The sequence below is a fragment of the Scyliorhinus torazame genome, chromosome 13 (genome assembly GCF_047496885.1).
Source record: "Scyliorhinus torazame isolate Kashiwa2021f chromosome 13, sScyTor2.1, whole genome shotgun sequence".
Classification (NCBI taxonomy): domain Eukaryota; kingdom Metazoa; phylum Chordata; class Chondrichthyes; order Carcharhiniformes; family Scyliorhinidae; genus Scyliorhinus; species Scyliorhinus torazame.
In genome coordinates, this window is record NC_092719.1 from 7,904,119 (window position 1) to 7,929,544 (window position 25,426).

The following is a 25,426-nucleotide window of genomic DNA, read 5'->3' on the forward strand; positions in this document are numbered from 1 at the left end:
TCTCCCAGTGTCTACATGAGTTTGCTGCGGTTTCCTCCTACAAGTCCCGAAAGAAGTGCTGTTGGGTGAATTGGACATTCTGAATTCTCCCTCCGTGTACCCGAACAGGCGCCGGAGTGTGGCAAGGAGGGGCTTTTCACAGTAACTTCATTGCAGTGTAATGTAAGCCTACTTGTGACACTAATAAAGATTATTATTGTTATGACTAGCTCATCCTTGGCCAGAGTTGAGGTTTCTCTCCCCCGGACCTTAAACTGCTTAACTCTTTCCTTGGGCTTGCAAATGAGTCTCTGTGCTGGAAATTGGAATGGCCTAACTGTAAAGAACAGAGAGGTCTGATTTTTAGAGTGAAGCTCCCATTCATCAATGGGATATGTTATCCTTCTCTTACCAATATGTGAAAATTGGCTTTCTGAGCATGAAACCCCCTCTGAACACTTTCTACCATGGGTCTAAATGTTTCCATTTCCCAAAATTGCCAATCGATGTGGCAGATGACCGGACTAAGTTTAGGCCTTCATTTCTGATTTGCACTCTGCCAAGTTAAGAAATATCTTTGGTCATTCCTATTGACCTAACAAATTAGAATTTGGGTTCTCCATCCCGTGCAAAATTACTAATTCTCTCTTTCGCTCGCAGGTGTTTTTTGTAGAATCTGTTTGTGATGATCCAAGTGTGGTGGCCGCAAATATAATGGTAAGTGGGGGAAATTATATATTCATCCCAATGATAATTAATTCAACGTTGGGCGTCTGTTGGTGTGGTGTTTGCACATTCTCCCCGTCTCTGCGTGGGTCTCACCCCCACAACCCAAAAGGATGTGCAGAGTACTTGAATTAATTGGCCATGCTAAATTGCCCCTTTTTTGGAGAAAAAAATAATTGGGTGCTCAAAATTTATTAATTTTTAAAAATTCAACATCGGGTGTACTTTTGAGAAAGTTGGTCTTCAATTATTATTCCAGATTAATAGTATTTCATCATCTGCAGGATGTGAAAGTGTCCAGTCCAGATTACATGGATTGTAACAGAGCTGATGCAATGGAAGACTTCTTGAAGAGAATTGAATGCTACAAAGCAACATACCAGCCCTTGGAACCAGACAATTATGACAAGTAAGATCAACCCTTTCAATTGATCTGATGATAGTGATGCTGTGCCTAAGCTTTGAACTTTCTGACCAATACAACAATTTCCAAATATTGCACTTATTCAATTGGAGGGGGGATAGTGTTTAGTCAGCTGGGTAAGCGTGGTGATAAAAGTTGCCGTTTGTAATAAATGAATGCACGCTGGAGATTCCTTCACAGTTGGTGACGATATGCTCGGGGCTTGACAATCACGCAAGTCGATGCCAGAGATGCTGCACGACACTCGCTTCCAAATAGTGATGGAAGCACCAGATTTTCCAACCTTTAATTTAATCTGTATGAAATTTCAGTTGCCTTCAGAGAACAGTCTGAATAGCACTTGGAATCTGTTCTCAACTGAAGCTGCATTGAAATGTCCCCATTCTCTGCAAAGAGTTGTGTAAGTAGACATGATTCTGTATCTATATAGTCCTGCCCTTCAATTCGTATCATAACATCCAAGAATACAGGGTTGGGGAATGGGACTAGGGAAAACTTTGCCTGTCATCCTATTTTGCCGAGATTCTGAAGAACTTCCCATTGTAATTGACGTCCAAGGCTTCGACTTCTAACCATAGACATGGGGTGGGATTCTCCGACCCCCCCCCCCCCCCCCCCCGCCGGGGCGGCGTGAATCCTGGCCCGACGCCGGCTGCCGGATTCTCCGGCGCCGTTTTTTTGGTGGGGCGGGAATCGCGTCGCGCCGGTCGGGGGCCGTTGGCAGCGCCCCCCCCGGCGATTCTCCGCCCTGCGATGGGCCAAGTGGCCGCCCGTTTTCGGCGGATCCCGCCGGCGTATATTACACCAGGTCCTTACTGGTGGGACCTGGCTCTGCGGGCGGCCTGCGGAGTCCTCTAGGTGTGGGGGGGATCTGGCCCCCGGGGAGGGGGGGAGGGGGGGGGGGCGGGGGGAGCACGGTGGCCCTGCTCGCGATCGGGGCCCACTGATCCGCGGGCGGGCCTGTGCCGTGGGGGGCACTCTTTCCTTCCGCGCCCGGCCACTGTAACGGCCCGGCATGGCCGGCGTGGAGAAGAACCCCCTGCGCATTCGCTGGGATGACGCTACAGGTTGACGTGGCGCCAGGTCAGCCGGCACCGGCCTAGCCCCTGAAGGTGCGTCCCGACGCCAGAGTGGTTCACGCCACTCCCCGGCGCCGGTACGGGCTGCCCCGCCGGTTAGGGGAGAATCCCGTCCATGGTGTTTATAGTGCTGTTTCTGTAACATTTTAGTCAAAGTAACATCATTGAAGAGACCGTGCAGAGAGCAATGACTGACACTGACAATTTGTGCTAACTATTTCCTCCCCCCTCCCTTTCTGTCACTTTTTGTTAGGGACCTGTCATTCATCAAGGTGATTAATGTGGGTCGGAGGTTCCTGGTAAACCGGGTCCAAGATCACATCCAGAGCAAAATAGTTTATTACCTGATGAACATCCATATTCAGCCGCGTACAATCTACTTGTGTCGCCATGGGGAAAGTGAATACAACCTCCAAGGTCAAATTGGTGGTGATTCTGGTCTCTCGTACAGAGGAAAGAAGGTACTTGGCAAGACATGGCAATTTGAATACCCGATATTATACAGTCGTACATGTCAGTGTTGCCATCAAAACACATAGGACCAGAGTTATGCCATTTAGCCTGAGCACCTGTTCTGACTGATCTGTGGCCTAACTTTATATCCCCACATTTTGCCCCATATCGCTTACTAACTTGCGGTTAACGAAAAGGTAATATTAACAATTTGTTTCCGGGGCGGAACAATGGTTAGCACTGCTGCCTATGGCGCTGAGGACCCAGGTTCGATCCCAGCCCCGGGTCACTGTCCGTGTGGAGTTTGCACATTCTCCCCGTGTCTGCGTGGGTTTCACCTCCACAACCCAAAGATGTGCAGGGTAGGTGGATTGGCCACGCTAAATTGCCCCTTAATTGGGAAAAAAATAATTGGGTGTACTCATTTTAAAAAATTATCAATTTGTTTCAAAATTAACAGTTGATCTCGCGTTTATCTTATTTGTGGAACAGAATTCAAACTTTTGTCCTCTACGGATCGCCGTGTTCTCTGATTTTACTCTTAAGGGACTAGTTTTAATCTTTTAGATGATGTCCTCCTCCACCCCTAAACATCCCAAACCAGGAGAAGTAGTTTCTCTCTCCACCCTACCTGATCCCCATAACATCTTTAAAACTTTTGATCAAATTGCTCTTCACCATCCAAATTCGAGGCAATGCAATGCTAGTTTGTGCAATCTCGCCTGCTTGGAGTAGAGGTATAATTCTGGTAAATCTACATTGCATTACATTCCCTCCCAAGGCCAGTTTATCCTTTCTGAAGTGTGATGCCCAAAGCTGAACTTAGTATTCCCAGGTGATGTAGTATATAAACTAGGGCTTTATTTAGCTGGAGCATGGCTTCTACTTCTAGGTTGTATTCTAGTCTTTGAGCCTTCATGGTTTATTCATAATCAGTCCACGGCATTTTCTTGATCTGTATTCATGGACCCCCCCCCCCCCCCCCCCTCAAGTCCTTTTGAACTTTCACTGTTTCTAACTTTTCAGCATTTGTAAAGTATCCTGATCCACTTTTCATAGGTCTAAAGTGCAGGTTCTTCTATTGGGGGTTATCTGTGGGAGGTTCCGCTTGTCTTTTTTAAGCTCCTATTAATGAACCCTAACAGTGGCTTGGTAACTGTAAAAAGGCACAATATTGCTGACTAAGGGGATCAGGGGTTATGGGGAGAAGGCAGGAGAATGGGGATGAGAAAAATATCCGCCATGATTGAATGGTGGAGCAGACTCGATGGGCCGAGTGGCCTAATTCTGCTCCTATGTCTTATGGACTTGGTGTCTTTCAGTAATTATTTCACAGCACTTTAGATGGTTCACTCATCAGCTTGTCCACAACATTAAAATCGCCAAAATTATACACCTGTCAGAGAAATAGTTCAATAACGTAAATTACTTTTTTTTTTTTAGTTTTCTACAGCACTGAGCACCTTTCTGGAGGAACAGAATCTTAAAGATCTGAAGGTTTGGACCAGCCAGCTGAAACGAACCATCCAAACAGCAGAGGTTTTGGGTGGTCGGTATGAGCAGTGGAAAGCACTGAATGAAATTGACGCGGTAAGTTGTAGGTTTAGAAAAACTGCTTTGATAGTATTCTCCATAACACATTCTCTTTGTTTTCCGACCATGAACAGCCCGCCTGCTAGTTTGCAAACTGCACTTTTTTGCATTTCCATTAGATACCATTAGGAGGTGCAAGCTATGGTGTTCTTTTGTGTTGCTAATTTTAGGATTGTTGGCATTGTGTTCACAAAGACCACAAAATAGCTTTAAATTGAACGAAGCTATAAATTTATTAATACTACTAATTTGGATTCAACATTTATTCCTCGATAATACAGAGTTGATTATAAACTTATAATCTACAGTCACCTACTACTAATCTCTACACTGTTACATTAACTATGATCTGCACTCACTCACGCGATCTTTCCTCCAGTCTGTTCTCTAGCTTTCTCTTCAACCTCTCCCCGTAAGGCTTCGCATCAATGTCTCATAAACTTGTACATCTAGTTCCCTCTGGTGGCTGATTTAGACATTTCATTAACCCTTGCAATTGTTACTTTTATGATAAAGTCACAGTCCTCTTGAAGGGTTTGAGGGGTTAATATCAAACATTCAAAGGGCACAAAGCTGTGTTCACCAGCTTGTGGTACAGTACCCTTGCATACACTACTGATTGTCTAATATGACTTAAGGAGTAAATACTTATCATCCTTTCTGTACTGTCACGATAAACTAGTTGATTTTTAAAACAGAGTACTAGTTACAGAACGGTCTAGTCCAAACAAACTTGAGGTTAAATTGTCTGTGCTGTAGATGAAGAAAATTACTTTTTCTGACCTGGCAAGATGTGATTTGTAGGCTTCTATTTGGAACTAAGATTAACAATGCTACAGTTTGATCTGGGGTTTTAAAAAACAATAATTTAGAGTATCCAATTATTTTTCTTTCCAATTTAGTGTGGCTAATCCCCCTACCCTGCATATCTTTTTGGGTTGTGGGGGTGAGACCCATGCAGACACGGGGAGAAGGTGCAAACTCCACACGGACAGTGACCCGGCTCCTCAGTGCCGTGAGGCAGCAGTGCTAACCACTGTGCCGCCATGCTGCCCTACTTTGATCCAGATTAATTCTAATGCACCTTTTTGGACTGAAATCTCTACATTCTACAACAATGAATGCATTTCAAAAATAGAGTGCCCGTAAAACACTTTGGGACGTCCTGAAGTTGTCAAAGTTGCTTTTTAATGGAAGGGTTTTAGCCTTTTCTTTGAACGTATGCATTAATTTTTTAATTAGTATTTCACCCCTAGTTCTACTTTTTTGAAGCACCGATAGTTGCAGAAACCTCCAGGGTGGAATAGTGGTTACCACTACATGTATTACAGCATCCGGGACTCGGGTTCAATTCCGGCCTTGGGTTACTGTCTGCCCATGTGGAGTTTGCACGTTCTCCACATACCTGCATAGGTTTCCTCCCATAATCCAAAGATGTGCAGGTCAGGTGGATTGGCCATGATCAATGTGGGGTGTTAAGGGAATAGGGGGTGGAGTGAGCTTGGGTAGAGTTCTTTCAGAGAGGCTGGACGCAGATTTGAAGGGGCAAACTACCTCCTTCTGCACTGTAGGGATTCAATGGTTAGTTTTGCCAGCAATGGAGTGGAAGTTGAGGTTGTGACACACTGGCTCTACTGCATTAAATTTAAATGATTTAGCATGGAGTGAAATCTGCTAATAAATAACTTGACATTTGGGGATGAGCAGTAAATGTTGGCATACTTTTAAAACGTCTTTGTATTTATTGCAGGGTGTATGTGAAGACATGACCTACGCAGAAATAAAGGAGCAGTACCCCGAGGAATATTCATTACGCGAACAAGACAAATATTATTACCGTTACCCAACTGGTGAGGTACGTTATATAGTGTTCAATTATCCTTTGTTTGAGTTTATTTATTGATGATGCTCACAGTGCTTGTTTGATTAAGCCTGGGTGTGGACTTCGGGCAAAGTAAACCTGGAGGTAGAAAGAGCTGGAAGAGTGAGCCATGGAGTAAACGTATTGACGATGTGGAGATGCCGGCGTTGGACTGGGGTGGGCACAGTAAGAAGTTTTACAACGCCAGGTTAAATTCCAACAGGTTTGCTTCGAATCACTAGCTAGTGTTGTAAGACTTCTTACTGTAAACATTTTAAAACCTCTAGCACAGTTAGAATCATAGAATTTACAGTGCAGAAGGAGGCCATTTGGCCCATCGAGTCTGCAAGAACGAGCACCCTACTTAAGCCCACCCCATCCCTGTAACCCCACCTATCCTTTTTGGACACTGGAGGACAATTTAGCATGGCCATTACACCTAACCTGCACATCTTTGGACTGTGGGAGGAAACCGGAGCACCCAGAGGAAACCCACGCATTCACGGGGAGAACGTGCAGACTCCGCACAGACTGTGGCCCAAGCCGGGAATCGAACCTGGGACCCTGGAACTGTGAAGCAAATGTGCTAACAACTATACTACTGTGCTGCGGTAGAAACTAGTCATCTGTGCATATGTCAGAAGTATTAAATATACCACAGGTTACACATGGTAGCACCTTGTATGGCGTTGATGAAGCTTAACACATGAGGATTTTGATTTGATTTATTGTCACATGTACCGAAGTATTTTTCTGCGGCCGAGGGAACGTACACAGTACGTACATAGTGGACAAAAAGAATAATCAACAGAGAACATTGACAAATGGTACATCGACAGACAGTGATTGGTTACAGTGAGGAACAAGGGGCCAAACAAAGCAAATACATGAGCAAGAGCAGAATAGGGCGTTGTGCATCGTGTTCTTACAGGGAACAGATCCGTCCGAGGGGGAGTCGTTGAGGAGTCTTGTAGCTGTGGGGAAGAAGCTGTTCCTATGTCTGGCTGTGCAGGTCCTCCGACTTCTGTACCTTCTGCCCGATGGAAGGGTCTGAAAGAAGGCAATGACTGGGTGGGAGGGGTCTATGATAATGCTTTCTAAGGACTAGAACATTTTGACAATTAAATTATTTAACAAAGCACAGAAACAGATGTTCCAGGGGGCTATTAATTTGCTTTCAAACCTCGGCTGGAATTTCCAGAGCAACTTCCAGGATGTTTGCAGGGTTATTTCATTGACTTTTATGAAACTATTGTTGTACATAATCCAGACTCATTACTTTAAAAATCCTGCTGTACTTGAGTCCTGAAAATGTTAACTTGAATGCGTAAATTGATTATTTATTATATATTTTTTTGTTTCTACTTTTTAGTCCTACCAAGACTTGGTTCAGCGACTAGAACCTGTTATCATGGAACTGGAGAGACAGGGGAATGTCTTAGTCATCTGTCACCAAGCTGTCATGCGTTGCCTCCTTGCATACTTTCTAGATAAAAGTGCAGGTATGTGAATCGAACGGGGTGTGCTGTCGTCTCCAGTTATTTTCTTTGTCATTCAGATTTCTCTCGTTGCCTATAACACATGTCTAGATGGTGCACAATATAATCTAATCTCCAGTAGTGTAACGCCGTTCGACCCTGCGGTGCCTACCAAGCGCAATATTAAATGCTGAACTTGACCGGGGGATTAAAACATTGTATCGGTGTCAATTTATAATGGGTTGTTTCTGTCTTTAGATGAGCTACCGTATCTAAAGTGTCCCCTTCACACCGTATTAAAGCTGACCCCCTTTGCTTATGGTGAGTGAGATGATTTCTTTGCACGAATCTTGTTTGATTGTGTCTTAAATTCAAAGTGGATGACCGGCTTTAATTTTCTGTGCATTATTAGGCTGTAAGGTCGAATCTATCTTTTTGAACGTGGAAGCAGTAAACACACACCGAGATCGACCAGAGGTGAGTAACAAGCTTATTGCATATTAAACGGGCTCTGGTTCCATTGGAACCGGTCCATACATCATTGTTTAGCAAACCGCCTGACGCAACTTGGAGCATGGGATGGGAAACAGGTGAAAACTGCAGCCTGGATTACACATCCAGCTGCATAAATTCCCGTTCTTTTTAATTGAGACAGCGATTTGATTTGTGGGAATGGGTTTCAATTGAAGAGAGGGGTGCCAAGTTATGTATTAGCTGGAAGTGCATCTGCTGTTCACCCGTGGCTGGCCTGCATTGACTTTAGCGGAAGATAAAGCCCACTTTGAATTGCATTGCGATTATCTCGGGTTTCAAAACCAGCTGGGGCTGGTTTAGCACACTGGGCTAAATAGCTGGCTTTGAAAGCAGACCAAGGCAGGCCAGCAGCACGGTTCAATTCCCGTACCAGCCTCCCCGAACAGGCGCTGGAATGTGGCGACTAGGGGCTTTTCACAGTAACTTAATTTGAAGCCTACTTGTGACAATAAGCGATTTTCATTTCATTTCATTTCATTCATTTTCATTTCAAAAGTGAGGAGGGGGAAGCTGTGAAAGTGTCCTGTAATGGAATGAAGAGTTGTAATGTCCTGACAGGAGGGCGACCACCAGATGGATTAACAAATGAACAGTTTATTTAAAGTAAGGATCCACGTGCAGAGTGAGATAAAAGCTAGCATGTTCCAAGACTCCAAACTCCTTGGAAGCCGCACTCCGCCCCCAGGGTTCGCAGGCTCCGGCCCCATTGGCCGATTGGGATACTCACTCCCTTTAGAGGGGCACTTTGCCGCAACAAGGGGGAAGAAATTGTAGTTAAAAAATGTGGCCTTTTAGATTATAAAGGCTATTTTGGAAATTGATATTTACTTGCCAAAGAAGACAATGGATTTCACCTCCCCTGATCTCTTATAACGCTTCTGACATGTGGTTTTACTGTTGATTGGGTCAGTTTTGATGCGTCAAACCACCATGGGTCATATAGCGTAAATACCACCTTTCCCTGCATGTTAGTTAGCTCGCTCCGCATTGTGTGATTTTAGGAAGGGTTGAATGTGAATCCTGCAACTTGTCAGTGTGTGCTGATGGCCTGAGATGTCAGCCAACTTCATCCAGTCTTCACTTACCAAATTGGAAGAGAGCAGTTTTTTCAGTTCTGCCGAATGTGTCCAAATGGTGGATGTAGAAACCTCCCGAGTCCCATTTTGTCCTGAGGCACCAGGTTAACACTGCCAGTGAGGCACACCCTGTCTTCCTTCTTCCGCAGTCTGTGAAAGTTTGGAGTCTTTTACTTGGTAGAAACCAAGGTGGACTCTTCCCCTTTGAGGGATCCTTCACCAGTCTTCATGGCACTTTGAACTTCCACGATGCTGATTTTTTGAAAAGTGCCCAAAGCTGCTTCCAGTCCCACTGCTGGGATAGTGAGCTCGGAAGTGTGCAAAGGGGATAATGTCTGAGGAGTTCTTGAGCAGTACCTAATTGTCTGTACAGCACAGAATCCCCTAATTAGTGCACCTGAACCACTGCTGCCATAACTCACTAATGCTCTGGCTTCAAGATGAGACGGTGCATGTTTAGATCACCTCCATGCTGTTTCCACTACAGTGATGGATGTGGATTTGCCAGCAAACCCCATCGTGGCTAGGCAAGTGTGCTTGCTGTTTGATTGCATTTTCTTTTTCATTAACACCCCAGAACATTTTTAATGTTTTCACCTGGCTTAAAGTTCACATCAAATCTTATGGGGATTTCTTTCCCAAAGTGGACTCCTGTGTTTAAGTTATTCTATTAATGTGATGTGTGGAGGAAATGGAAGAAGTGCAGTTGATAACAAACTAATGTTCTGTTTAGTAATACATTCCGAAACGTTAACATTCTTGGAATGGATGCATAATCAGTGGTGACCTATTTAAATGTGTCTCCTCGAGTGTAGTTGGGGGTAAATAGTGGCCAATAATTGGAGCACCAGAAATTGGTCTGGTTGGCTTATTGCTGAAGGAATAGGGAGCAGCCAAGTGTATTAACACAAGGACCTGAAATATATCTGAGGCTATATTACATCTATCAGGGAATCTCTGAGCCCTTCACAAAAAGACCTTCAGTGAGTATGAAGTGCTGTATAGAACATAGAACAATACAGCGCAGTACAGGCCCTTCGGCCCACGATGTTGCACTGAAACAAAAGCCATCTAACCTACACTATGCCATTATCATCCATATGTTTATCCAATAAACTTTTAAATGCCCTCAATGTTGGCGAGTTCACTACTGTAGCAGGTAGGGCATTCCATGGCCTCACTACTCTTTGCGTAAAGAACCTACCTCTGTCATATCTATTACCCCTCAGTTTAAAGCTATGTCCCCTCGTGCCAGCCATATCCATCCGCGGGAGAAGGCTCTCACTGTCCACCCTATCCAACCCCCTGATCATTTTGTATGCCTCTATTAAGTCCCATCTTAACCTTCTTCTCTCCAACGAAAACAACCTCAAGTCCATCAGCCTTTCCTCATAAGATTTTCCCTCCATACCAGGCAACATCCTGGTAAATCTCCTCTGCACCCGCTCCAAAGCCTCCACGTCCTTCCTATAATGCGGTGACCAGAACTGTACGCAATACTCCAAATGCGGCCGTACCAGAGTTCTGTACAGCTGCAACATGACCTCCCGACTCCGGAACTCAATCCCTCTACCAATAAAGGCCAACACTCCATAGGCCTTCTTCACAACCCTATCAACCTGGGTGGCAACTTTCAGGGATCTATGTACATGGACACCTAGATCCCTCTGCTCATCCACACTTTCAAGAACCCCTGTTACGTGGATCAAGGTGGCTAATTTGCATGCACAGCCCAACAAGCTGCAGATGAGGTTCATGGCTTCCATGATCTTAAAAACCTCCTGAAACGTGTCGCTCCATCGCTGAGTTTATCACGATGCACTGAAACGTTAGTGAGTTGGTCGCAAGTTGAATCGGTTCAGTTTCTCTTTCCTGGCCGTTGTTGGAACAAACGCAGTAGAATTTTGAATCTGATCTTGAGGGCCTGTCTGACACCAGGGACAGCAGCAGGTGACGTACCTGTCTACTGCTCACCTGTGAGGTACCTGTGTTCCTGCATTGCGATATTGAACGTTAGACTGGATTAGTAGATGACTTGACTCCACTGATGGCTCAGAAATTGTACTGAGCCTTTTGCCTTGGATAAGGCACGTCTGATCCTTGATGTAACCCGAGTTAGATGATTTCATCTGGGTAAACTCAGTAGCACTGGGAAGCGCAGGTGTATTGATACTTCATTGGTACATGAATAGATCCTAATATGATGGTCCATCCCATTGAATAGACTATGTTCACTGCATCTCGAATTCTTCTATATGAAGAACATAGACATGGAAGAAATAAAAGATCACCACATGTCATTGAATTCTACCTTTATGAATTGCAGCTATTTAAGCAGAGGGTCCAAAATTAGTTAATTAAAGCTAGGTTTTGATTTCCTTTTGAATGGATGTGTAGCTTTTACTTGGAAGGGTAAAAGCACAGCCATATTATTGACCTGTAGCTGTTGTTGATTGGCTGGGTATAGGAAACCTGTCACACTTTAGAGGAGTTACTGTTGCCATTTGGAGGAGCCTTGGCTGTTGAGTCACGTGTGCTCTGCAAACTCCTGTCGGTCAGAATGGTCGCTGCCATAGTGAATGATGTTTACCACCCCTACATGCTGTTGTATTCCACTTGTGTGTGTTTTTGTTTTTAAGCGTGGGTGATTTGCTACCAATGGAGAGTTTTGTACATCTCACTTTTGGGGCAAGAGGTTGAGTTCCCTAAAACCAGCTTTTCACAACGTTTGTCGCAGAAATGTGAGCATTTGTTGGATTTAAAATTTTCTAAATCACCTTACCCTGATCTCTGAACCTAGTAAAATGACTGAGCGCGATGGGTCTTGTCAAAATATTCAGTAGAATGAGGTTTGTAGACAGATTTAAGCTAAAAATGCCATTGTCAAACTCGTATAGTTCGGGCTAATGCTTTGAATAATGTAACTAGGTGCCCATTTTAAAGTCCTACCCATGAAAATGGGTGAGGGAGAGCTTGGGGAGAATTGGTCATGAGGACTAGGTACAGATTTCAGCATTGACAACAGTGTCTGCAGTCACGTGACATCTGTCTGATTAACACAGCGACTGCTTTCCCCTTCCGTCCAAGCATGTGATGTATAGATGTGTAATGATTTTATTAAAAGTTTAGTTTTGGAAATGCTCCTATTGTAATATAGCTTTCTCTTTTTACATTTTTCCCCTCCCCACCCTCATTCGCTTTGACCAGGACATTGGTAAGAAGGGATCTAACCCACTCATGCGTCGCAATAGTGTTACCCCTCTGTCAAGCCCAGAGCCCAACAAAAAGCCAAGGATTGAGGGCCTAGAGGACCATGTGGCCTCGTCTTCCTCAGCCATGCCTGTCTGCCTGGTCTCTGAAGTGTCCACATCCCTGCTTGGACAAGTTAGTTGAATGTTCTGTACCATTTATGGCTGCCACTGCTGCTTTTCGCTTCTAATCTGCAGATTCTGAGTATGCCTTCCGCATTAAATGATGCTCTGTGCTGCTCCCTAATCTTACTAATTGCTTATTTAAAATGTAACCGTGCATGAGAATGATTACGCTACTTGCTGCTTTGGTGAATGAAAAAAAAAAAAAAAAAAGCTGTGTTTTGTTTTACTGCTGGCTTAGGCTGCTTGCTTTTAAATATACCTGGAATATTCTGGCATCGCTGTAGTTTCTTAAGAATGGGAAAAAGACCATTTCTCGACAAATGCAAGTTGCAACGCTTCAAAACTTAAAACAGTATTTTTAGTTAATAAGATTAACCATCCCTCTTTCGTTTATAATGTATCCTAACAGCTGCTTTCTTTACTTTGTAAAGACCGACGTTGAGAATCTACTCCTGTCTTTTTGAGTGGTGCGGCACATTAAGCTTAAATAGTCTACCCTTGTTTAATTTGAGTATTTTGCATGAGGTTTATTCAGTCTCAATGATGCAATTTTAAGACAAGCTCTGACTTTGTTAGGATTTCCAGTTGAATTGCGGAAATTTGAATTGAGGGGAATCTGCTTTCATTTTAATCTTGAAGGCTCCAATCAATTTGTTTTATCCTGTAAGGGCAGCGCAGTGGTTAGCACTGCTGCCTCACACCGCCGAGGACCCGGGTTCGATCCCGGCCCCGGGTCACTGTCGCTGTGTGGGGTTTACACATTCTCCCCGTGACTGCGTGCGTCTCAGCCCCACAACTCAAAAGAGTTGTGTAGGTGGATTGGCAACGCTAAATTGCCCCTTAATTGGAAAAGAAAAAGAATTGGACAAGTTTAAATTTTAAAAATAAAACATTTTTATCTTACAATTGCATCAATTGTTGTTCTTTTGTGTAGCTACAGAATCTCGGAGAATTGTTGAGACAGTAATAAGTAAGTTGCAGTTAACTAATAGATATTTGAATAATGAACAGGAGCCATTGAAATGTGATTTTGGGATGGCACAGTGGTTAGCACTGCAACCTCACAGCATCAGGGTTCAATTCTGGCCTTGGGTGACTGTGTGGAGTTTGCACATTCTCCCCATGTACGCGTGGGTTTCCTCCAGGTGCTCCAGTTTCCTCCCAATGTACAAAGATGTGCAGGTTAGGTGGGGTGGGGGGAGTGGGTCTAGGCAGGGTGCTGTTTCAGTGGGGCGGTGCAGACTCGATGGGCCAAATGGCCTCCTGAACTGTTGGGATTCTATGGTTTTAACTATCAGTTTCTCAATCCCGTTGACAGCACTTGGGGACATTCTTTGCGTTAAAACTCCAGCACATGCCCATCCTTTTCAAAGCCTCCCTCAACAAGAGGCTTTTCCTTGGTAGAGAGGCCAATAAACAATATGCATGATTTTAAAGTAATCGGTAGAAGAATTAGAGGGGAGTTAAAAAGATGTTTCGCCCAGAGGTCGAAAGGGTGGGGAAGGTTGTAAAAACTCACCTTCTGAAATGTTGGTCAAGGCAGACACCCTTTGCATTTAAAAAGCACTTGGATATGCGCACGTGAAGTGCTGTAACACACAAGACTGCGGGCCAAGAGCTAGAAGGTGGCGTTAGACTGAATAACTGCTTTCTGGCCAGCATGGGTTTGATGGGCCGAATGGTCTTCTGTGCTGTAAATTTCTATGATTCACTGGTGTGACCCTGCATAATGTGAACGGAGATGGAGGGAGAAAGAGAGAGGATGGTTACTCATTTGCTGGGCAGACTCTCCAGTCTTTTATGTGCAGGGACTCGTTGCGAGAGAGAATGGAGATTTTGGCTTTCAGTGGCACCTGAACCTCTCAGCCGCCATCTGACACCACCACGATCCGTGCGGTGTTGGCACATTCGCCCCGTGTCGGCGTTGGTCTTGCTCCCACAAACCCAGTCCTTCCAAAGTGTCATGTAGCCTTGAATATTCAGGTCCCAGTCTTTGTAATCTTGAAGCCATGTCTTTGTACTGGCCATAGTATAGTGTTCAGTTCTGGTCGCCACACTACCACAAGGATGTGGAGGCTTTAGAGAGGGTGCAGAAGAGATTTACCAGGATGTTGCCTGGTATGGAGGGCATTAGCTATGAGGAGTGGTTGAATAAACTCTATTTGTTCTCATGGGAACGACGGAGGTTGAGGGGCGACCTAATAGAGGTCTACAAAATTATGCGGGGCATGGACAGAGTGGATAGTCAGAGTATTTTCCCCGGGGTAGAGGGGTCAATTACTAGGGGGCATAGGTTTAAGGTGCGAGGGGCAAGGTTTAGAGTAGATATACGAGGCAAGTTTTTTTACACAGAGGTAGTGGGTGCCTGGAACTCGCTGCCGGAGGAGGTGGTGGAAGCAGGGACGATAGTGACATTTAAGGGGCATCTTGACAAATACGTGAATAGGATGGGAATAGAGGGATACGGACCCAGGAAGTGTAGAAGATTGTAGTTTAGTCGGGCAGCATGGTCGGCACGGGCTTGGGGGGGCTGAAGGGCCTGTTCCTGTGCTGTACTTTTCTTTGTTCTTTTGTTCTATCAGGTCATATATATATATATATATATATATATATACTTATTTCTATTTTAGCTCTCAACGTTTTGAAGAAATGCTCAATGCGTTTAGATCCAGATTCTTCAGCTGTCTTTTTTTGAGCTCTTTTTTTTTTTGGCAACCTCCAGCCTTTTCTGTCCCTTCCAGCCATGCTCCAATTATCACCTTGCTCCCATGACTTGTCTTTTCTCTTTAATTTCACACTGACCCGCACTTGATGTCTCTTCTCACTATTTAGTCTAAAGCCCTCTCTTACCGCCCTAGTTATACAATTCACCAGAACACTCACATCCCAGGCAGCTTTGGGTGTAGACCATCCCAATGGTACAGCTCCCACTTTTCCCAGTATTGGTGCCAGTATCCCATGAATCAAAACATATTTCTCCCCAATCTTCGAGCCATTGAGTATTTGTAACATCTTTCGGTCATTTTTTTTTTAAAAAAGCGTCTCTACATGTCTAATTCAGTGTAGACTTTCCAATCTTTTTTCCCAAATAGTGAAGCTGTGTTCACAGAAAGATGTCGATGCTGCAGTGAGCTTGTCTGGGCTTGTGTTTTTGTTGTGAACTTTGTGCTTTTTTGGGGGAAGATTTTGATAAATATGATATCTAGCTTAGAGGAACACGCGTTTGATTTTGTTTGAACTCATTTTGACTTGTTTTTGTTTTGTGTTGAATTTATAAATCGAGTTCTGTTTTCTCTACCTCTTTTTATTTATCATACATTTTGTTTTCACTCTTCAGCCTTTAATAGGAAAGGCTTGCCTGTAAGTATTTCCTTACCTCTCTTTGCTCTCCATTATCTTTTTTAAGTAGTAATTTGTGGTGTGGGTACTGATGTGCAGCACTGGCTTTGAATGGATCAACAATATTTTTTTCTCTAAAATGGACAAGACTGCTCATAAACTAATTCATATTTACAATTGGAGATGACATATCTACAAGGATCCCATTTTTATGCACAAAAGTTTACTTTGCAATGATCAGTTAACAGACAAACCGTTTTTTTCCCTCCAAGGCAGTGCCATCAGAGAATGTCATTCAGCCCATCGAATCTACACCCACCCTCTCAAAGAGCACCCTACCTGTGTCTACTCCATTAATATTACAACAGCTTAAATAGTCCCTCTTCCACCCCCAACACTGCTGACAGAATTTCTGACTTAACCAGCTCCTCTTTGGTGACATTTAACAGTGTGTTTTCTTTGATCTGTCACTGTTTCCTAATTCACGAAGTTGATAATTCTGCGTGGGATTCTCTCTCCTGTCCTAGCTTTTAGACACTAGCAATTCTGGATTTCTTTATAGATTTTGAATGAATGTTGTACAGTGAGCTCAAATAAAAAATTTGACGCAAATCTTGTTTCCATCGCAGAATTATTTGCTTTAATGCTGAGCTCCGGATTGTATCATACTCAAAAGTTTCAAAGCACTAAAAGTAGCCCCACATAGTGCAAATTCTTACAATTTCTGGACTGAGGCAGGGGTAGCGGTTGGTGGAATTACTTAAATTCCTCAAGCTGCTTTTCTTACTGTTGTTTAGCATTTTAGTTTTGTGTAGTGAATTAAAGTTCTTTTTCTTTTCTCCCCTTCTCCTTTTTCTTTCCTTCGCACCCCCCAAATTCTGGTTCCTTTTCCCTATCGCCCCATTGTCGAATGTCGATCGTGGCATTTTTATCTGTCCCCTTTGTATTGCGTGAATTAATATTTATTTTTTAACCATTTGCATGTTTTTGTATCCTTTCCTGCTTTCGTAAACATTTTGTGGCAAACCTGCTTAAACTAGATGTTAGGTCTTTTTTTTTTAACGTTTTCCATTGCAATTCTTTGTATTTCTAGTTAACAGAAGGGTGTGACCTCAGTCAGGTGGTCAGTTGTTTAAGGGAGGGACGCCCCTGAATGATGTCTCAGTCAGCTGGGTCACCCATCCTGGTCTTGTCTCAAATGCCATCCATATACCATTTTTGAGTATAAATTTCATTCACACTGTTCCAGCTTTTTAACTTGGCTTTCTCATATAAAAACGGTTTGGGGGGCATGTTCCATCATCAAATCTCTCCAAGCCGCACACCATCCTGACTCGGAACCATATCACCGTTCTTGCACCTACACCGCATGGACTGCAGCGGTTCAAGAAGGCAACCCACCTCCAGGGCAATTAGGGATGGGTAATAAAAACTGGCCAAGCCAATGACGCCCACATCCCATGGAAAAGTAACTAACTGTGAGGTAGCCGACTACTTTCTTAATATTCTCAATGGACCTTTTTTATGTACCAATCTGAAAAACAAATTTTGGATTTCTTGAGCTCATACAAATGTTTTTGAATAAAACCTCGAACCTTTTTTTGTTAAAAGCTGACATAACTGAAATTCTATCAAGAAGTGCTACAAATGTGCTCTCTTTCTTGTATGTTGATGTGTGTCTGTGTTCAGTCATCTCTTCCTTTCTCTTCTCCCTCGCTTTCCATTCTCAGACGTACAATCTTTCAATATCTCAACATTTTGTCCTTGTTAATCCTTCGAAGGTAACTGGCTAAGTGCTTGCTGGCCATGCCCTACAATGCTATAGTCATCCTCTTAGTACTTTGCTTGCAGGGCCATTTAGAAATGAAATCTTTCACTAATGAAAGATCTTTCATATTTGCATGTAATGGATATAGAGGCACTTGGCTATTGTGCCTACCACCAGATTACATGTTGCTCATGAATGATACCTGTGCTTCTGAGTGTTATATTTGTGAGGTGGTTTGGGGATTGCAGAGGGAAAGAGGAAATATTTTACTTCTGGTGCAAACCTAACTAGATTGGAATTCTACTGAAAACTACATTACCATGGACATGCAGGCTTGACCTGGATAAATACCCTCCGATATTGAGCAAGGTGTTGCACAGCAGGTTTGTAATTGAATGTATTAAAGTTTCAAATTCAACACCAAGTAAAATTATGACAGAAAGCATTGGAACGTCAACTTGACCAGGTGGCGCTGGCAAGGGTGCACCATGAATGGAGAGGAGTATTGGACCAAATGGTAAATAATCTGTTGTGCTGGCGAGGTCAGTGTAACCTACCTGTTCTGGTCATTTCTGTCACTATCTGCATGCTCCCTTCATGAGTCTTTGCAAATCTGGCACGTGTACTTAAAGAAAGCTTGCATTACAATGTTAATTGCAGGAAATTCACATGAGGTGTTGGGGATTGCGTCAGACCATTTAATTGTTTAACAGTCACTCTCTGCTTCTTGAACATAATATGCAGCAGATACGAGCTTCAATAATCAACTATTGGTTTGCTTGCATGCATGTGGCTTTTCAAGCTTTTTTAAAATTGAAACCACGATTTATTTGTATGTGTACTCAGTTTCTTTCTTTACTCAACAGATGGTGAATGAGATGCCGCGACCTTCAGATAAGAATGCTGTGGTGACTCTCTCAACCCAAGAATGAGACCTTCCTTTCACTTTAATTTTGAGGCGGCATTATGTTTCAATCCCCCTGCCCAGTCCCTCGCCGCATTGAGGAAACATTGCCATCTTTGACCTGGATGTCCATTGCTTGCGAGATACTCCGAGTGATCCATTCGAAAAAATGGGAGAATATGGATTGCAAACTTTGCCAGAAAGGACCTTGGCCGTTCTCACTGTTGACTGTAATTTGAATGTCTTGCTACTGTAATAATGTGCAAGTGCTTTTAGTGAACAAAACTTGTTCTTCAGTTTGTAAATATCTAGTAAATCTCGTTGGAGGGATACATTGAACCGTGTTTGTGTATGTGTGTGTGTGTATATATGATGTAAATAGTTGCATAATGAAGATTGGATCTAATTTTCCAGTGTTTCAGTCTTCCTGAATCATACAGTCTTTAAACGTATGTCTTTGTGACCCTTAAAGTGACACTACAATATCCAAGAGGACTTTTGTGTGACCAGTTTAAATTCATAATGCTGAAGCTCTGTTATTGAGGTTGGCACTCTGCTACCAAGGTAAGTGCCAACCAAGGTATTGTCTGGGGGAAGAATCTGGGGATGTTGTTGCCATTTGACCAAAATTTTAATTTTTGTTTTATTTGTCTGATATTTCACTACATCTTTGTGAAATGCAGACGTCGCGTTCCAAGGTGGCTCTGGTTTTGCAACTGCCGATCCTGAAGCCGCCAGCGCAGTGTGACCGACCGCACCCGTCAAACTTTTTGGTTGTTTCAATGCACCTGTTTGCACATCATTGTGAAATGCCATATTTTGTAGAAAAGTTCTGGTTCTGCTTAAAATTTGAGAAGATGCACATTTTTGCACTCAAATAAATGAGGGTTTTAAAGGGAAAGATGCTAGTTCCTCAATGTTGGAGGACAGCATTGAAACCTCCCATGTTACAGCCATGCTTATTAATCTCGGAAGACAATCTCGACTCTGATAGCCTGTGTGATTTGGTGATGATGTCGCTGGAAGTCCGGATTTGGATAGGAGAATTCTGCCTGATATGTAATGATCACTGATGTGCATCCTTGGGCAACCATTGTGTGCGTATGTGTGTGTGTGGTGTCCTCTGCTAATGGAACGGTGTCATATTCCTGGTTGCACTGTGGTTAATGGAACCATTCTGTACAACATTAATGATTTCACCTAAAATTTTGTTACCAATTACTTCAAGCCACCAGATTATTAAAACATTCTATCTAATGTATACAGTCTACCGATAGCAATGCTACCGATTCGGAGCATCAAAGGATCCTGGTATTACCAAAGGATCTAGTTTTGTTTAATGTGCTCATTCATTTAATTGTCTGTTACACTAGCTGATGTGTGAAATGGTAAAACCGCAGTGCCTAGTGCGTTTGTCTTGCACAGCATAATCGAGTTTAGCAGTATTGGCGAGGAGGCTTCAAGCTGTACTTGACGTGTAGTCTACCAGCATGATATCCACATTCTATCCCTTTTGAGATAAATGCATTATTGCACAACGTTTTATTTATCTGATACTTTTTTGGGGGGGCGGGTGGGGATAATTTAAGTTGGGGGGGAGGGGGGTGTGCAGGGGGTAGTAAACATTTCCGCTGCACACCGCTTTAGTGGATACTGGATTTAATTGCATTGGCCAAAGTGGGTTTCTGTAGTAATGTTCTTATTCCAATTGAATTTTCTGACTTAAAAAGGATGTGGAAACCCAAGGCTTGGGTTCAAACCGAGCGGACTGTTTGTTTTCTTTTTTTTCTTTTTTGTAGTTTCATTGTTTAATGTTAGAATTATTATTTTTTTGGTGTTTTATAGTATCGATTCTGTTTTGACACAAATTTATTTAAGATAGTTCATAGCTTGGAAAAGGTTTTCCATCTCGAAACTGCGCGGCATGTTGCATCTACTGTGTATGTATGTATGTATTGCCTTTCCCCGAAGGGACAGCGCTAGGTGCCAGCAGAAGTATACAGGGTACATTTTTCCAATTATGTATATTTTACAGTTGCTGGACCAATAATAAAAAATGTTAACTTTAAAAAAAAATAAAATACAACTTGCGTTTCCTTTTTCTTCTCCACGTTGGGTTTTGTGTGAAGGGAATTTCTTTGCACCTGCTACTTAGCATTTAAATCAAGGCAAGTTCAGAGTCGAAGAGTGGTTGGCCATATGGCCCCCTTGAGCCTGCTGTGCCATTAATAAGGTTATGGCTGACCCTCTCTTTCGACTCTTAATTTCCCACCTGATCCCCATATCTCCTTGGAAGTCGGAAAAACCTTAGTCTCAGCCTTGATGGAGCTTCCCTCTGTGGGAGGGAATTCCTGAGATCTAAGATGCACAACCTAGGGTTAAGAAATTCTTCCTCCGCTTGGACTGAAATGGCCATCCTCTAATCCTGAGATTATGCTCCCTGGTTCTGCACTCTCCTGCCAAAGGAAATTGCCTTGCCGCTTCTACCGTGTCTTAAATGTTTCCACCAGATTACATCTCGTTGTTCTTAACTTTGATAGGCCTATTCTAGGGGCGGCACGATGGTTCGGGCCTATTCTAGGGGCGGCACGATGGCTCGGGCCTATTGTAGGGGCGGCACGGTGGCTCAGTGGTTAGCACTGCTGCATCACAGCGCCAGAGACCCGGGTTCGATTCCCACCTTGGGTAACTGGAATTTTCACTTTCTCCTGTGTCTGCGTGGGTTTCCTCTGGATGCTCCGGTTTCCTCCCACAGTCCAAAGATGTGCAGGTTAGTTGGATTGGACATGCTGAATTGCCCCTTGGGGTGGGGGATAGGGCCTTTAAAAAGGGACGCTGCAGACACGATGGGCCGAATAGCCTCTTTCTGTACTGTTGGGATTCTGTGATTCTATTCTGATTCTATGATAAACTCCATCTCTCTTGGGGGAAACCCTCTCATCTCCAGGAACTGATCTAGTGAAACTTGTTGCACTCCTTCAAAGGGAAGTATATTTTTCCTTGGGTAAGAAAACAAAACTATTCTGCATTCTGGGTGTAGGCTCACCAGGGACCTGTACAATTGCAGCAAAACATCCTTACTCGTTTTTCTCTACCTCCCTTGCAATAAAGGACGACATGTCATTTACCTTCCAGCTGCTTGCTGCAATAGCCTGTTAGTTTTATTTCTTGTACAAGGACATCCAGATTCCTCTGTATACCATTATTTCCTTAACATTTAAAATATGTTCAGTTTTTCTCTAACAAAGTATTCCGTCTATTACCTTCTCACCCAGTCACTTAACCTTCTCCATCACTGTTTGCAAACGTTGTCCTTCTCTGCTTACTTTCCCACCAAGTTTTGTATTTTGACCAAATTTGGATACATTCCACTCTGTCCCCTCGCCTAAGTTGTTAATATAGGTTGGAAATCGCAAGGGGGCTGACATCTATCAAAGAACACAGAACAATACAGCTATCCTTGTGGGCATCCCACAAACACCAGCTTGCCAACCTGAAAATGACCCGTTTACCCAACCCTTCATTTTCTGCCCTTTAAAAAAAAATCTCTAACCAATTTTCTACCCATGCTAATATTGTCTCCATTTACATCAGTCTTAATCTTGTGCACCTTACTGAATGTCTTTTTAAAAATAAAAATATACTACATCCATTGATTTTTTTAAAAAATCTACCCTTGGTTACATCATCTAGGTCCCAGGTTCGATTCCCGGCTTGGGTCACTGTGTTGGAGTCTGCACGTTCTCCTCGTTTCTACGTGGGTTACCTCCGGGTGCTCCGGTTTCCTCCCACAAGTCCTGAAAAACTTGCTTGTGAGGTGATTTGGACATTCTGAATTCTCCCTCTGTGTACCCGAACAGGCACTGGAGTGTGGGGACTAGGGGATTTTCACAGTAACTTCATTGCAGTGTTACTGTAAGCCTACTAGTGACAATAATACGGCTGTATAATGCAGCAGGTATACTGGTGATATTTTGGGGAGATGGTCAATAAAGCCCCCAACCTACCATCTGGGCCTCCCTCTTGTTCTTTGCTGTTATTCTGGAGTTGATGGTCAACATTCCCTTCCACCAACAAGACTTCAACAGACTTTTTTAAAATTGCAAATGGAAATCTCGAATAAAAACGTGGACCTCTCGCTCTGAACAAGATGAGGACCGAGTGTCAGTGGAGACGAAACGTGCAAACTGTTTTCTTTGTCCTTTATTCTTTATATCCACAAACATTAAACCATTTTTGTTAATGTTTGACTATGAATCAAGTTGTTAATGCAGCTTTATGGCTAAATCAGTCTCAACTTTCACTAATCTGGGGAAGGTGGGACCTCTACAGACAGGATGGTCTACATCTGAACCTGAGGGGCACAAATATCCTGGGGGGGAGATTTGTTAGTGCTCTTTGGGGGGGTTGAAACTAATACTGCAGGGGCATGGGAACCTGGATTGTAGTTTTAGGGTACGAGAGATTGAGAGTATAAAGGTCAGGAGCACAGAATTGACTTCGCAGGAGGGGGCCAGTGTTCAGGTAGGTGGTTTGAAGTGTGTCTACTTCAATGCCAGGAGTATACGAAATAAGGTAGGGGAACTGGCAGCATAGGTTGGTACCTGGGACTTCGGTGTGGCCATTTCGGAGACATGGATAGAGCAGGGACAGGAATGGTTGTTGCAGGTTCCGGGGTTTAGGTGTTTTAGTAAGCTCCGAGAAGGAGGCAAAAGAGGGGGAGGTGTGGCGCTGCTAGTCACAAACAGTATTACGGTGGCGGAGAGGATGCTAGATGGGGACTCTTCTTCCGAGGTAGTATGGGCTGAGGTTAGAAACAGGAAAGGAGAGGTCACCCTGGTGGGAGTTTTCTATAGGCCTCCAAATAGTTCTAGGGATGTAGAGGAAAGGATGGCGAAGATGATTCTGGATAAGAGCGAAAGTAACAGGGTAGTTATTATGGGAGACTTTAACTTTCCAAATATTGACTGGAAAAGATATAGTTCGAGTACATTAGATGGGTCGTTTTTTGTACAATGTGTGCAGGCGGGTTTCCTGACACAATATGTTGACAGGCCAACAAGAGGAGAGGCCACATTGGATTTGGTTTTGGGTAATGAACCAGGCCAGGTGTTAGATTTGGAGGTAGGTGAGCACTTTGGGGACAGTGACCACAATTCGGTGACGTTTACGTTAGTGATGGCAAGGGATAAGTATACCCCGCAGGGCAAGAGTTATAGCTGGGGGAAGGGCAATTATGATGCCATTAGACATGACTTGGGGGGGGGGGGATAGGTTGGAGAAGTAGGCTGCAAGTGTTGGGCACACTGGATATGTGGAGCTTGTTTAAGGAACAGCTACTGCGTGTTCTTGATAGGTACGTACCGGTCAGTCAGGGAGGAAGGCGTCGAGCGAGGGAACCGTGGTTTACCAAAGAAGTGGAATCTCTTGTTAAGAGGAAGAAGGAGGCCTATGTGAAGATGAGTGAAGTTTCAGTTGGGGCGCTTGATAGTTACAAGGTAGCGAGGTAGGATCTAAAGAGAGAGCTAAGACGAGCAAGGAGGGGACATGAGAAATATTTGGCAGGTAGAATCAAGGAAAACCCAAAAGCTTTCTATAGGTATGTCAGGAATTAAAGAATGACTAGGGTAAGAGTAGGGCCAGTCAAGGACAGGGATGGGAAGTTGTGTGTGGAGTCTGAAGAGATAGGCGAGATACTAAATGAATATTTTTCATCAGTATTCACTCACAAAAAAGATAATGTTGTGGAGGAGAATGCTGAGACCCAGGCTAATAGAATAGATGGCATTGAGGTACGTAGGGAAGAGGTGTTGGCAATTCTGGACAGGCTGAAAATAGATTAGTCCCCGGGGCCTGATGGGATTTATCCTAGGATTCTCTGGGAAGCCAGGGAAGAGATTGCTGGGCCTTTGGCTTTGATTTTTATATCATCATTGGCTACAGGAATAGTGCCAGAGGACTGGAGGATAGCAAATGTGGTCCCTTTGTTCAAGAAGGGGAGTAGAGACAACCCCGGCAACTATAGACCGGTGAGCCTCACGTCTGTTGTGGGTAAAGTCTTGGAGGGGATTATAAGAGACAAGATTTATAATCATCTAGATAGGAATAATATGATTAGGGATAGTCAGCATGGCTTTGTGAAGGGTTGGTCATGCCTCACAAACCTTATCGAGTTCTTTGAGAAGGTGACTGAACAGGTAGACGAGGGTAGAGCAGTTGATGTGGTGTATATGGATTTCAGTAAAGCGTTTGATAAGGTTCCCCACGGTAGGCTATTGCAGAAAATACGGAGGCTAGGGATTGAGGGTGATTTAGAGATGTGGATCAGAAATTGGCTAGCTGAAAGTGGTGGTGGTTGATGGGAAATGTTCAGAATGGAGTTCAGTTACAAGTGGCGTACCACAAGGATCTGTTCTGGGGCCGCTGCTGTTTGTCATTTTTATCAACGACCTAGAGGAGGGCGCAGAAGAGTGGGTGAGTAAACTTGCAGACGACACTAAAGTCGGTGGTGTTGTCGACAGTGCGGAAGGATGTAGCAGGTTACAGAGGGACATAGATAAGCTGCAGAGCTGGGCTGAGAGGTGGCAAATGGAATTTAATGTAGAGAAGTGTGAGGTGATTCACTTTGGAAGGAATAACAGGAATGCGGAATATTTGGCTAATGGTAAAATTCTTGGTAGTGTGGATGAGCAGAGGGATCTCTGTGTCCATGTACATAGATCCCTGAAAGTTGCCACCCAGGTTGATAGGGTTGTGAAGAAGGCCTATGGAGTGTTGGCCTTTATTGGTAGAGGGATTGAGTTCCGGAGTCATGAGGTCATGTTGCAGCTGTACAAAA

At 43.7% G+C, this 25,426-nt stretch overlaps 1 protein-coding gene across 5 annotated transcripts in view; it reads left to right on the forward strand.

Annotated features, from left to right (window-relative positions):
• pfkfb3 (6-phosphofructo-2-kinase/fructose-2,6-biphosphatase 3) overlaps positions 1 to 20,153 on the forward strand; it is a 116,646-nt gene extending 96,493 nt beyond the window's left edge. Inside the window, exons 6-16 of one of the 5 annotated variants that reach the window (XM_072471026.1) lie at positions 640 to 696; positions 990 to 1,114; positions 2,462 to 2,669; positions 4,105 to 4,251; positions 6,005 to 6,109; positions 7,488 to 7,617; positions 7,852 to 7,914; positions 8,006 to 8,070; positions 12,411 to 12,587; positions 15,915 to 15,937; positions 17,647 to 18,534. In XM_072471026.1, coding sequence (XP_072327127.1) covers positions 640 to 696; positions 990 to 1,114; positions 2,462 to 2,669; positions 4,105 to 4,251; positions 6,005 to 6,109; positions 7,488 to 7,617; positions 7,852 to 7,914; positions 8,006 to 8,070; positions 12,411 to 12,587; positions 15,915 to 15,937; positions 17,647 to 17,701 — 1,155 coding nt within the window. In that variant the 3' untranslated portion in view covers positions 17,702 to 18,534. The other 4 variants (XM_072471023.1, XM_072471025.1, XM_072471024.1 and 1 more) reach the window with 4 other exon arrangements.
• Positions 20,154 to 25,426: the final 5,273 nt, after the last annotated feature.